This window comes from Nestor notabilis, unplaced genomic scaffold, assembly GCF_000696875.1.
Source record: "Nestor notabilis isolate BGI_N333 unplaced genomic scaffold, ASM69687v1 scaffold28847, whole genome shotgun sequence".
In the NCBI taxonomy this organism is placed as follows: domain Eukaryota; kingdom Metazoa; phylum Chordata; class Aves; order Psittaciformes; family Psittacidae; genus Nestor; species Nestor notabilis.
This window is the reverse complement of record NW_009936549.1, coordinates 1-12,273: the sequence shown is the minus strand read 5'-3', so window position 1 is coordinate 12,273 and position 12,273 is coordinate 1. Positions and strand designations below refer to the sequence as shown.

Genomic DNA, 12,273 nt, shown 5'->3' with positions numbered 1-12,273 from the left:
GGGACACAAGGGCTTGGAGCAACCTGCTCTAGTGGAAGGTGTCCCTGCCCGTGGCAGGGGGTTGGAACTGGATGAGCTCTAAAGTCCTTTCCAACCCAAACCAGTCTAGTTCTATCATTCCAGCCCTGTTTCTTCACATTAAGGCATATCTTATGCCTGTGTGCAGGAACCAATGTATGTAACTCAACTTTCTTTCAGGTGAATGGAGCAGAAGAGTTTTCCTGCATCAGGAATAGGCCACACTGATCTGTTCTGAACATTGTCCAGGTCTTCAACACCTTACATCCTGCATGTAACCTAACAGAGCTGGCGGACCCAGGCTCCAGTGTGCCAGAAGCAGAGGCTGCTTCACTTCCCCAACCCCTTCCCAGCAGAGACACTGTCTGTTCATGTAGTGAGAGCACTGAATGGAAGGAGTCTTTCCTCCCCCAAACCAGCGGGAGGAATCACTCCTTTTGGAATCACACCATTTGGCTCTGGGCAAAAGAGGCTGCTACAGAGGTCCCCAGGGTATGGATGCACCTTGCTTCCACTGGAAGCTCTGCAGGAGCTAGAGCTGGACCCCATTGGCACGTACCTTGCAGTCCTGGCAGCATTCCCCCCGGGCACACTCGGCCCCCTCTCTCAGCTGGCAAGTGGTGGCATTGCAGCAGTGGTCGGAGCACTCCTGCAACAGAGGGAGCGACTGGAACCCTCCCGAGACCCCTCTTGAAGACCCTTCCCTTCCCTTCTGAGGGGACCCTGGTGCCCGATCAGGAGGTGCCTGCTGCAGTGTGGCTGCCACAGGCTGAGCCATGGGGCAAAACCCCAGCTCCATCCCAGGTGGGAACTGTTCCTGCCACACCTTTACCCCCTTAGGAAATCAAACTAAAGGACAAAAAGAGGCATTTCAGAAGATGGACCCTGCTCTCTGGTAGCACTCATTGCACATCTCTGGGAAGGAGGAAACTTGAGGATCTCTGTGCTCTTTGGAGAGCGTTCCTTCAGGTCCCAGAGCAGGGCTGTGACCTGATTTATCCCAAAGGCATTGCCTGGCCATTTGTCTGAGATCTCCCCACCTTGTGATGCACTAGTTGATAGGCTGCTATGAACGAGGAGGTGAGCATAGCTCTTGATGAAAGGACAACATGCCATGACGACCCACCCCTTGGATCATCTCTTTGGAGGACATGTTGGAACGTCATGTCCATCTTTCCTAAAATCACAGCCAGCTACATGAAGTGGGGCACACACCCAAGTTAAATGTCCCGCACAAGGGTATTTTTTGGAAGAAGGATCAAAAACAGGAGGAAGAATCTATGCGTAGCAGAGCCCAGCTCCCAAACTGGAAACGTCGCCACTGCTTCCACACCTGAGCTGCCAGGACAGAAAGCTGCTGTGAGAGCGAACCTTCTCATTCACAGGCTGAGAGAGCTGAGCTGGTTCAGCCTGGAGCTGAATGGGAGACCTTAGAGCAGCTCCAGTACCTAAATGGGACACAAGAAACCTGGAGAGGGGGCTTGGACAAAGGCCTGTAGGGACAGGACAAGGGGAATGGCTTGAACCTGACAGAGGGGAGATTGAGATGAGCTCTGAGGCAGAAGCTCTTCCCTGGGAGGGTGCTGAGGTGCTGGCACAGGGTGCCCAGAGAAGCTGTGGCTGCCCCATCCCTGGCAGTGTTCAAGGCCACGTTGGACACAGGGGCTTGGAGCAACCTGCTCTAGTGGAAGGGGTCCCTGCCTGTGGCAGGGGGGTTGGAAGTGGATGAGCTTTAAGGTCCCTTCCAACACAAGCCAGTGTGGGATGTTGTGATTCTATGAAGATGAGCCTTGCAAAGCACGAAGCCCAGGGAAGAGACTTGCACAACCTTTTCCGAGTCTGAATGACACCTCTCAGGTCCCCGCCACCCCCTCTCCTTCCCGGGCTCCCAGAGCACATCCCTACCTCTGGCACGCCACAGTCGCACTGCTCTCCTCTCTCCACAAACTGGTTCCCACACACAGGCCCCCCAAACAGCTCGTCTGCCCTGGGGACGTTCAGCAGACAACTGGTCCTGGGGTCCCCGAGGAACTGCCACATGTCCTGCTCGCTGCAGCGGCTGAACAGCTTCGGGTAAACCAAGCTGAAGGGGCACAAGAACAAGGCAGTCATGAGCAGAGGTGAGAGCCCAAAGGGTCCTCACACCCACCAGCCCAGGGAGAAGCTGGAGGGCCACCAAACAGACTCAAAGGCACCAACAGACCTTTGAAGTGCAGCTTTGAGTGAAGTGTCCACGTGGACCTGACCATCTCACAGGCTTCATTCACCCCATCAGGACAGTACTGGAGGACACCTCAAAGTATTTGCTGCCCAGGGATATTCCCCTTTCTCCTTCACTCACCCAACACTCGCTGCCATGACACATCCTCCATCGGCTTTGGGGACAGGACAGCGGCAGCCAGACACGTCTTCATCGTGAGACATCCCCAAGTTGTGCCCCATCTCGTGAGCCATGGTGGATGCAGCACCGATGGGATTTGTGCTGTGGTCCTGTGGGACAAGAAGTGCAGTATGGTTTAAACGTCCTCCACAGCACCTCCATGGGGCCCACTGGTGCTCTCCAACTGCTCAGTGCCTGTGACAAGGCCCTTGGTGACATGCGTTAGAGGTGGCCTTGGCAGTCCTGGGCTAATGGTTGGACTTGATCTTTTCCAACCTGGTTGATTCTGTGATTCTATGAATTGTTCCCTCATTGGTGCCATGGTGAGGTAAAGGAAGACAAAAGGTGGGCTTGTTCCCATGGCCCCTGAAGACCCCCAGACTGGGGTGTAAGTGAGCTTAGATATAGCATCTATCCTGAAACAATGCTTTGTGGTGGTTCTGACCAGCTGCAGGTCCCATGGCCAACCACAGAGGATGCCCTCCCTGGGAGGGGTGAGCAGCACAACCAGGATGGCTGAGGAGCAACTGCAAACCAAGTCCCAGCCAACCGACAGGCAGTGGGAGAAGCCCTGTGTCCACAGAGCTGCTTGGTGCAACTCTTCAGGGCTCAGCTATATCAGAGCCTTCCACAGGCGCCCTGCTGAGTTTCCACAGATACCCTGGCACTTTCAGGGGGTCATAGATGCCAGGGACCATATCCCTGTGGAGGCTGTGGAGGAGGAAAGCTGGAGAGCAACAGAGGAGAGACCCCTCTCTGGGAAATACAGTGCAGGGAAGGCAGACGGTGGGACCATGCTGCCCTCTCCATCCATGCCCGGGCAGTGGGACCCACCTGGTTGACGCCACCCGAGTCCCTGGTGCACATCACAAGCTTCTTGGCGAGCCCTACAGTCGTGCCATGGAAGTCTATGCCCCTGTGTGGGATTGAGATGCCACCAAGGCCACCGTGTGGCCTGAGGGGCAGCAGGGCTGCAGGAACAGCACAGTGGTGTCCCACCCTCCATCCTTACGTGATGAGCTGGGCATTGTCATGAGGCTTCCTCCGCAGCAGCTCTGCCTCCCGCCAGTGGAGGAAGTTGTCCAGTGTCACCTCTGGGTTGGGACTGACCACAATCTTGTCCTTGTAACTCCACACCTCCAGACCAATCAAGGCCACCCGCAGGCGAAGAGGCTGATAAAGCTGTGGCAGGAGACAGTCCAGATGCAGCACTTGGTTTTGAACTGCACAAGCAGAGGGAAGGTCCCACATCCCTTTGGGGAACCACAACCAAGCCCAGGACCCCAGGAATGAGTTGCCTGAGGAAGCTGTGAATGCTCCATCCCTGGCAGTGTTCAAGGCCAGGTTGAATGGCGGCTTGAGTGACATGGTCTAGGGTGAGGTATCCCTGCCCATGGCAGGGGGGTTGGAACTAGATGATCTTAAGGTCCTTTCCAACCCAAACCATTCTATGATTCTATGACCCCACCTCACTGTGCAATACCAGCTCTGCCACCGCCTCAGTAAATAACAAAGATGGGGTGACTATGTAGACAGGGTTTACTTAGGAACTATGGGCTTCCTCTTGGCCAGTGAAGGCTGGGATGCTGCTCCCATGCTGCTGACCAAAGAGGCTGAAGCAAGGCAAGCAGAAACCCCACCCTGTTGCACTGCATCCACCACCCTCCCTTTTTTAACACTCGCTCCAGCTTGAGAGTGGCCAGTGCTCCCAGGGGTTACAAGAAGACATTTCTCCTCCCTTCCCTGATGAGAGCCAGGAGGCAGTTGTCCCATGCTCATGAGGACCAGGGCTGAGCTACTTGTCACATCCACTTTGCACACCCTGTTGGCCAAGGGATTTGAGATGGGCTCCAGCTCTCATGCCAACCTCTCCTCCATCCTGTTTATGCCCGCGCTGGCACTGCAGGAGCTGGAAGGGCAGATCCAGACCCCGGGGCTCACCTTGTCAACATGGTTCACGATTTCCTTCATGCGGTTCTGAACTGTGCGCAAGTCCTTGTGTTTCCTGAACTGTGGACACAGAGAGATTTCCAGGCTGGCTTTGATCTCCTCGTTGCAGTGGATGAGAGCAAAAACACAGGCACCAGCTTGCCCCTGACCCCACTTACCTCCTCGTTGTCCACAACCAGGACCAGCTCCACGTATCGGGGGCCTTTGTGTAATGGAGTCGATTTCTGGAAGGGAAGAGGAAAGTGAGCGCGAAGAGGGGCTCAGCTCTGCAGCTTGCTAAGCCCTTCTGTGGGATGTGTTGTATCCTGGGCTATCTTCCACTGTTATTCAAGGCTGGTGGGTCTTCTAGCTCTGCTTTGTGATGTTACTTCACTGGGTGTTTCAGACATCTTCCAACATACACTCCAGTGTCTGAAGGGGGCCTACAAGGATGCTGAAGAAGGACTCTTTCTCAGGGACTGTAGTGATAAGACAAGGGGTGATGGGTTTAAACTGAAACAGGGGAAGTTCAGGTTGGATATAAGGAAGTTCTTCCCTGTGAGGGTGCTGAGGTGCTGGCACAGGGTGCCCAGAGAAGCTGTGGCTGCCCCATCCCTGGCAGTGTTCAAGGCCAGGTTGGAAACAGGGGCTTGTAGGAATCTACTCTAGGGGAAGGGGTCCCTGCCCATGGCAGGGGGTTGGAACTGGATGAGCGTTAAGGTCCCTTCCAACCCAAACTATTCTATGATTCTATGATACAAGGAGAAACCCAAGCCTGCTACTGGGATAAAGCACAAGATAGGCTCTGCAGGCATCATGGAGCTCATGGGGTAGGAGGATGCTCCTGTTAATGGTACAGTATCCGAGGAGTTGTTCCCACCAGAAGCTAGGCCACTGGGAGCAACCTGTGTTTAGGTACCCAACCAACAAGTCACGGGAGAAGAGCATCTCCAGGACATGTGGGATGACCCCGCTCCTCCCCTGGACTCCACAGAACCCAGGCTCTTGCAAACTCAGCTACAGGAAGGAGAAGCAATGCAATCCTTAACCCAGCGGTGGAGCTTCATGGCCGCAGGGATTTTTGGCTCATGGTCATATTCCAGGGTGGCACCAGTCTCCCGGCACGTGCCGCGCTTTCCCCTCAGGTGGGCCGCTCTGTATACTGCATGCAGGCCAGCAGCTTCCTTCTCCAGGGGCTCCAGCAAGAATGTGGTCCCATTCACCTGGAAAAACCCACTGCCAAGAGAGAAGGTGGTCGTCAGGTTAGGGAGATACCCAGCACAGCACGGACAGACCCTGTATGGCATGCCCATAAGGGGCTGTGATACAAAATATAGCTGGAAATCCCAGCCAGGAAACCACCCTGCCCCTCCATAGGTTCTCACAGGCAGATTGGATGAGCTGCAGGTCACTGGTGGGATGTGACAGGTTCCTCTGGCCATGTGCATGAAGCTACACTCAATGCAAAGTCCCCAGCAGCCCCTGGGCAGCGCATGAGGACCCACAGACGTACAAGAGCTCAGAACAGCACAAGGGACTGGATGGCTCTTCCCTGCAACCTCACCTGGCCCAAGAGCACATCCAAGGATGGAGCTGACCTGGGACATCGCAGGAGGTGGTGAGCAATAGGAAATGTGCCCACAGCATTTGCCTTCAGAGGCTGCAGAAGCATAATTTGAACTTTTAAGGAGGCTTTTAGGACTTTCAGGGAGGCTGGGAACTGGCTGCTGGGCTGAGAGGGAGCAAACCATGGCACAGCATCTGTGGCTGGTAGCAAGGGAGCATCATGTACTTTGGGCAGCAGAGATGTCCCAGGGTACAGCAAGGAGACCTGCTCAGCACTGCCAGGCCAGGTTTAACACAGCATTTCTGCTGAGCAGCTCTGGATTTCAAAATGCCTTCTGTAAGGTGTCCATGTGCCCTGTCTGCATCATCCCTGCTTCCTGCCCTGCCCTTGCGCATCTTAACATCAACATAAGGAGGACGTGGAGCTGTTGGAGCAAGTCCAGAGGAGGCCATGGAGATGCTGTGAGGGCTGGAGCAGCTCTGCTCTGGAGCCAGGCTGAGAGAACTGGGCTGGGGCAGCTGGAGAAGAGAAGGCTCCTCAAGGGGACACCTTAGAGCAGCTCCAGTGCCTAAAGGGGCTACAGGAAACCTGGAGAGGGGCTTTGGACAAGGGCCTGTAGGGACAGGACAAGCGGAATGGCTTGAACCTGCCAGAGGAGAGACTGAGATGAGCTCTTAGGCAGAAGTTCTTCCCTGTGAGGGTGCTGAGGCACTGGCACAGGGTGCCCAGAGAAGCTGTGGCTGCCCCATCCCTGGCAGTGTTCAAGGCCAGGTTGGACACAGGGGCTTGGAGCAACCTGCTCTACTGGAAGGTGTCCCTGCCCATGGCCGGGGGTTGGGACTGGATAATCTTTAAGGTCCCTTCCAACACAAACCGTTCCATGATTCTATGACTCTAGGAGCTCAGCATGGCTCAGAGGAGATGCCAGCTGCCTGCAAGGCAGTGTATCACCATGAGCACACCTTTGTGCCGCTGGCTGCAACACTTGGGGTGAGTTTGCTCTGGTCTGCCCTGAGAATAGAGGAGATGGAGATCCTACCTGAGCCCACCGCAGGTGCTGATGCTTGCCGCTGAGTTGGCGTGTCCTTGCACGTGGCCCTGATAAAAGCAGTGGTCCTGCCACCAGCAGAGAGGAGAGGTGTGGAAGGGCTCTGCATGGCAGGATCCCACAGGAGTGGGAAAACTGCTGTCCTTGGAGCCAGCCCCGTACCTGAACATCCGGCTTCTCAGTGACCTCTGTGCCATCAGCCAAGTAGTGCGTCTCGGTGTAGTGCTGCCCCAGCAGCTCCCTGCAGGGTGGGGAAGGGGCATCAGCAGTGACTCCAGGAGAGGATGGAAAGCAAAGCTTTGGGAATGAGGTTGAGTATGGCGGGCCCATGGCCTCTCCCATGGGGGCTTGGCAAGGGGAGGAAAACCAAATGCTGAGGGATGAGATCGCTGGTGCAGCAACAGCAGGGCTTGGAGAACTGATGGTCACAGAGAGCCTCCCCCTGGCCCACCCGCACTCACTTGTTCTTCTCCAGCCTGAGGAGGTAGTCCCTGCCTTCAGCATGGATGCTGTAGAGGACATGGTCAGGGTAGATGCTCTGCATGAAAGATGATAGAGGACATTAGAGACCCACTGTCACCAGGAGCAAGAGCTACAGAAGAGAGTCCGTGTCCTGCCCAGAAAGGGAATGGGGTCTACATGCACCCCACTGGAAAGCAGCAGTGGGATGGGGAGCCTGACTTCTCATCCTGCAGGCATGCAGCAAAGACACGGGATATCAGAAGGGAAGAATTGCATGTGGACACTACCACAAATCCCTGGCACATCCTGAGATAAAGAAGCGGTCACCAGCAGTGAAACAGAGTCAGCAAAGTGTGGTTTCCTGTCTCCAACATGTGGCTGCATGAAACTAACGTTTCCTACTCATCAGTCACAGAGGTCCTTTGCTGGGGACTGAGCTCAGCATTACTCACGGGCTGAATCACAAAGATCCCACTGCCCAGCGCTCTCATTCCTTACCTCTGACTGATCTAACGTGTAACATCACAGCTAGGGAATAACCTTCTCTTGCTCTTCCTCTTCCTCTCTACTGAGGATAGATTTTAGTGTCACCATGTGCCAGATCCCTCTAGCTGGTGGAAGGGACCTCGAGGCATCTCAAGTCCAACCTCCAGGTCAGGGTGGCCATGGGTCAGCCCAGCCAAGCTCTGATCCCTCAGGATGGAGATAACCCTCCATAAGAAACGTTTCCCTCTGGGATGTTTTGTGATCTCTACCTGAAGAGGTTAGGCCACAGACCTCCAGAGGTCCCATCCCACCAGAACCACTGAGAGAGATGATGATCCCTCACATAATGCCCCATATCAGGCTGTACCCTTAGCGCCAGGGGCCACTGCAGCACAGAGACCTCTCCTGATAGAATCTCCTGAGCTCTTGCAGGATCCCAGGGTCGAGAGATGAGCAAAAGGCAAAGCAAACACCTCCCAGGGGCCAGCATTCTCCTGGATGAGGTGTGCAGCCTCTCCCCAGGGAGTATGACAGCACCTGCTGTCATGTAATGGGTCAGCATTCCCGGAGGGATGATCTACAGCCTGGCAGGAGCTGGGGCTGAGCGGGAAGTCCTGCTGACTCAGCACCAGTGGGGCCAGATGGGGTTTGCCCATCACTCAGTCGCCTTCAGTTTTACCCGAGTTGCATTCCCAATCCAGAGCGCTGGGCCACAAAGCATCCTCTGTGCATGCCAAGTGGGTTGCAACGAGCCTGCCACACTCATGGGTCCTGGGCAAATTCTTCTCTTATGAGCAGTGTCTCCTGCCTGACGTGGCCGTCCTGCCCCGTGTCCGCCCGCAAAGTGATGCTTTGTTATTGCTGGCAGCACCAGAGCCAGGAGAGGGCTTAGGGAATGGCAGGAAAGCCTTTGGAAGTGGGTGGTGGTTTCAGGGGCTGCCTGTTGGAGACAACCGCAGGGCAAGTTTAAAATAACACAGTCCTGATAAAGCTCCTCTGAATCACCCCCTTCCTTGTTTGCATGGGCTTTGCAAGGGCTCCAGATAGGAAGGGTTTGAAACACAGCTTAGCCCCGTCTCTGCATGAGCCCTGCTAACCCCGTAGCCATGCTGAGCAAGCAGAGCAGAGCTGTGGCGACAGCACACACAGAGGAGGGGTTTCTTCCAGACCCAGAGAGCTTGCAGAGGATTGGGATGGGATGCACCATCCCACCCCATACAGGGTGTTTCTTCCCTGGGTAGGAAGAAGAAACGAGTCTCAGTAGGACAGTAGAGATGGGGCTCATTGTACCATGCCATAGAATCATAGAATCACAGAATGGTTTGGGTTGGAAAGAACCTTGAGATCATCTAGTTATAGCCCCCTGCCATGAGCAGGGACACCTTCCACTAGAGCAGATTGCTCCAAGCCCCTGTGTCCAACCTGGCCTTGAACACTTCCAGGGATGGGGCAGCCACAGCTTCTCTGGGCACCCTGTGCCAGCGCCTCACCAGCCTCACAGGGAAGAACTTCTTCCTTAGATCTAACCTGAACTTCCACTGTTTCAGTTTGAACCCATCACCCTTTGTCCTATCACTACAGTCCCTGATGAAGAGTCCCTCTCCAGCATCCTTGTAGCCCCCTTCACACACTGGAAGCTGCTCTGAGGTCTCCAGGCAGCTTCTCCTCTCCAAGCTGAACAGCCCCAACTTTCTCAGCCTGTCTTCATACGGCCGACTTTACTCCAAACGAGATCTGCTCCAGCACCTGATCATCCTCATGACCTCCTCTGTACTTGCTCCAGCAGCTCCATGTCCTCCTTATGTTGAGGACACCAGAACTGCACACAGTGCTGCAAGCACAAAAGAAGTCAGGTCGCTGGTCCACCACTGTCCCCTGCTCCTGCTCCCTCTGGCCCCACTGCTGTCCTGCTGCTTCCTGCAGAGCCCCAGGGTAGGCCGGGTAGACCGGCTGCCTCCACCCAGGCAAAGGACTTGCCCCTTTGCATCAACTAGATGTGCTGCGGGGTATCAGCAGGGACGTGCAGGCAAAGCTGTACTGGTGGAGAAGCCAGCGGCTTGCAGCGCTGGGTCTTGTGCAGGCTGGGAGCCACCCTCCTGTTTCAGTACAGCTCTTTGAAAGGCTGGAGCACGGGGATGAGAGAGATGTCACTTCTGCAGTCCAGAGCATGTAACCATCAATCTTCTTGAAGGACCTTCTTGCTCTTTTTTCACATCTCTTTCCACGAAGAACCCAGGTTTGCCACTCACCCTGTCTGGCCCTGCTTAAGATGGCCATGGCCTGTGGGAAGGAGATCCTGTGCTTCAGGACCCAGGTTTCCACCCTGTCTGCAGGCCTGAACATTTTGATTTAAGCAAAGCCAGAGGAGAGCTGGTTTGCTTCAGACCTCACCTGACAGATGCTCTGCTGACCCAACCTCATGTGTCCTGACCCAAGAACTAACTCGCTCTTGGCTCATGCCCATCCCAGTCAGAGACTGCTAATGCAAAGCCACAGGAGGAGCTGGCACAGGGAACACCCATCCAACTACCTATCGTCACTTCAAAGAGGGGCTTGGTGGTGGTCAATCCTTGCTAAGAATCTCCTCCCCACCAAGAAGGTATGGAGAAAGCCAGTCCAACTTTTGCCCAAGAGGAGGAAAACGGCTTGAAAGGCAGGAGACCTCATACCCTCAACACAGCAGGTTTGGGAGGTCCAAGGACCACCCAATCCTAGACTGGATCCCAGTGCCACCAGGCGGACACCACCCATGGCTGTCCTAAAACACACAGCTCAAGGCAGATGTCTTCTCCCCGTGGTGTGGAAAGCAGAGGGATCCCAAGATGGGTGAGCTCCCCTTTCCGGGGTGGGGATTGGTGCAGAGCTGCCCGGAGCGCCCAGCACAGATGGTGTCTCTAAATAGCCTGGGGAATGTTTATCTCGTGGACAAGTTTAGGTTTCTAGAGCAGAGAAAACAGATGCTTTTGGGGAGTGTTTCTGAAGTGAGTTTATCAGGAAGGGTTTGAATCACAGATGAAATGTGCTGTACGAAGGGTTTACTATGGAATAAGTGTCCCCAACCCCTCCATCTCGTCAGGTGGTCAAGTCAGTGCTTTTTGGTCCTAGTACATGTATTTGGCTCAACAGGCAATGAGGAAAGAATCTTTGAGGTCAAGGCCATTGTTCTATGGATGTCAAGCCCAAGCACTCAAACCTCCTGAGTCAAACACCAACTCCTTTCCCCAAATTACAAGGTTTCCCAAGAAAAATAACACTGGCTTGCTTTCATGTGGATTTCTGCAACTTTCTGATTCTTATTTCCCTGTCCCAAAGGACCAAAAAAAGCCTCAACTTCAGCAACCACAGCAAGAAAAGTGCTTACAGCTCAGTGAGGCTTTGCAAATCCCTCCTTAAGCAAAGACCAGATGTCACAAGATCACTGCAAGGCTACAAGAGGTGGGACTGCTGGGTAATGTCTCTGCAGAAAGTGCTGGAAAAAGCAGCCCCCCATCTCTGAGAGCCCACCCTAACACTTGCAGTGCCTGGCTTTTACCCAAAACAGCCCAGGAAAGCTGAGCTCATCGACTGCTTCAACATCTCCAGCCTCTATGGTGGAAGCAATGCAAGAAACTGCCACTCTGGCACAGAGCTAAGGGGGTCCAGCTTCAAGCCCAGTGGTGTGATCTCTCCCTGCAGCTCCCCCCCCAGCTCCCTGCAAGGTGCTGAGCCGGGTTTTGGGAGGCAATGCTACTCACCGGTGCCACAGAGAGGTCCCTCTTCCCCCGAGGCTCCAGCACCTTGTGTGGTATCACTGTCTCATACTTCTCAACATGGGTGAGCTTCTCCTCCAGCCTGGCAGTGCTGCCTGGGAAAAGTCAAACAGCTTTGAGCAGGGACGCCCGGGAACAACCCAGCCAGGAGGTAATGGAAGTGGTGCAGGGAAAAGCCAAGACAGCAAGTCCTGAAATACCTGCTGGGAATGTACCTGCTTGACGGGCTCCGAGGGTCATAAAATGGTTTGGGTTGGAAGGGACCTTAAAGCTCATCCAGTTCCACCCCCTGCCACCCCTTCCACTAGAGCAGGTTGCTCCAAGCCCCTGTGTCCAACCTGGCCTTGAACACTGCCAGGGATGGGGCATTTACACCGTTCAGGGATACTCCAGCCCTAGCACCCCCCGCAGCTCAGCACCACACACGGGCTCACAGGTTCCTTCCAGGCTGGAAAACCCTACGGGGACCCCGGTGCGCAAATAAAGACAGAGTATTTCAGTTCCCCATCTCGATGCCACAGTCTCTGACTTGGCGTCTGGCAGCTGCTGGGGAGGGGGGTGTTGTGGAGAACGGCTCGTGTCTGGGCTGACTCAGCCCTCCTCCCACCCTCGGCTTTTATCGTGTTCTGCGATA

General features: G+C 54.9%; 1 protein-coding gene across 1 annotated transcript in view; it reads right to left on the bottom strand.

The window, feature by feature from the left end:
* LOC104408717 (disintegrin and metalloproteinase domain-containing protein 8-like) overlaps positions 1–11,734 on the bottom strand; it is a gene marked incomplete at both ends in the record, with an annotated part of 13,504 nt that extends 1,770 nt beyond the window's left edge. The window contains 12 exons of the mRNA XM_010018398.1: positions 578–667; positions 1,924–2,101; positions 2,360–2,508; positions 3,233–3,314; positions 3,411–3,580; positions 4,340–4,408; positions 4,507–4,572; positions 5,377–5,563; positions 6,934–7,010; positions 7,105–7,183; positions 7,404–7,480; positions 11,625–11,734. Of these exons, the coding sequence (XP_010016700.1) occupies positions 578–667; positions 1,924–2,101; positions 2,360–2,508; positions 3,233–3,314; positions 3,411–3,580; positions 4,340–4,408; positions 4,507–4,572; positions 5,377–5,563; positions 6,934–7,010; positions 7,105–7,183; positions 7,404–7,480; positions 11,625–11,734 (1,334 nt within the window). The remainder of the gene's footprint in view (positions 1–577; positions 668–1,923; positions 2,102–2,359; positions 2,509–3,232; positions 3,315–3,410; positions 3,581–4,339; positions 4,409–4,506; positions 4,573–5,376; positions 5,564–6,933; positions 7,011–7,104; positions 7,184–7,403; positions 7,481–11,624) is intronic.
* Between the last annotated feature and the right edge of the window lie 539 nt (positions 11,735–12,273).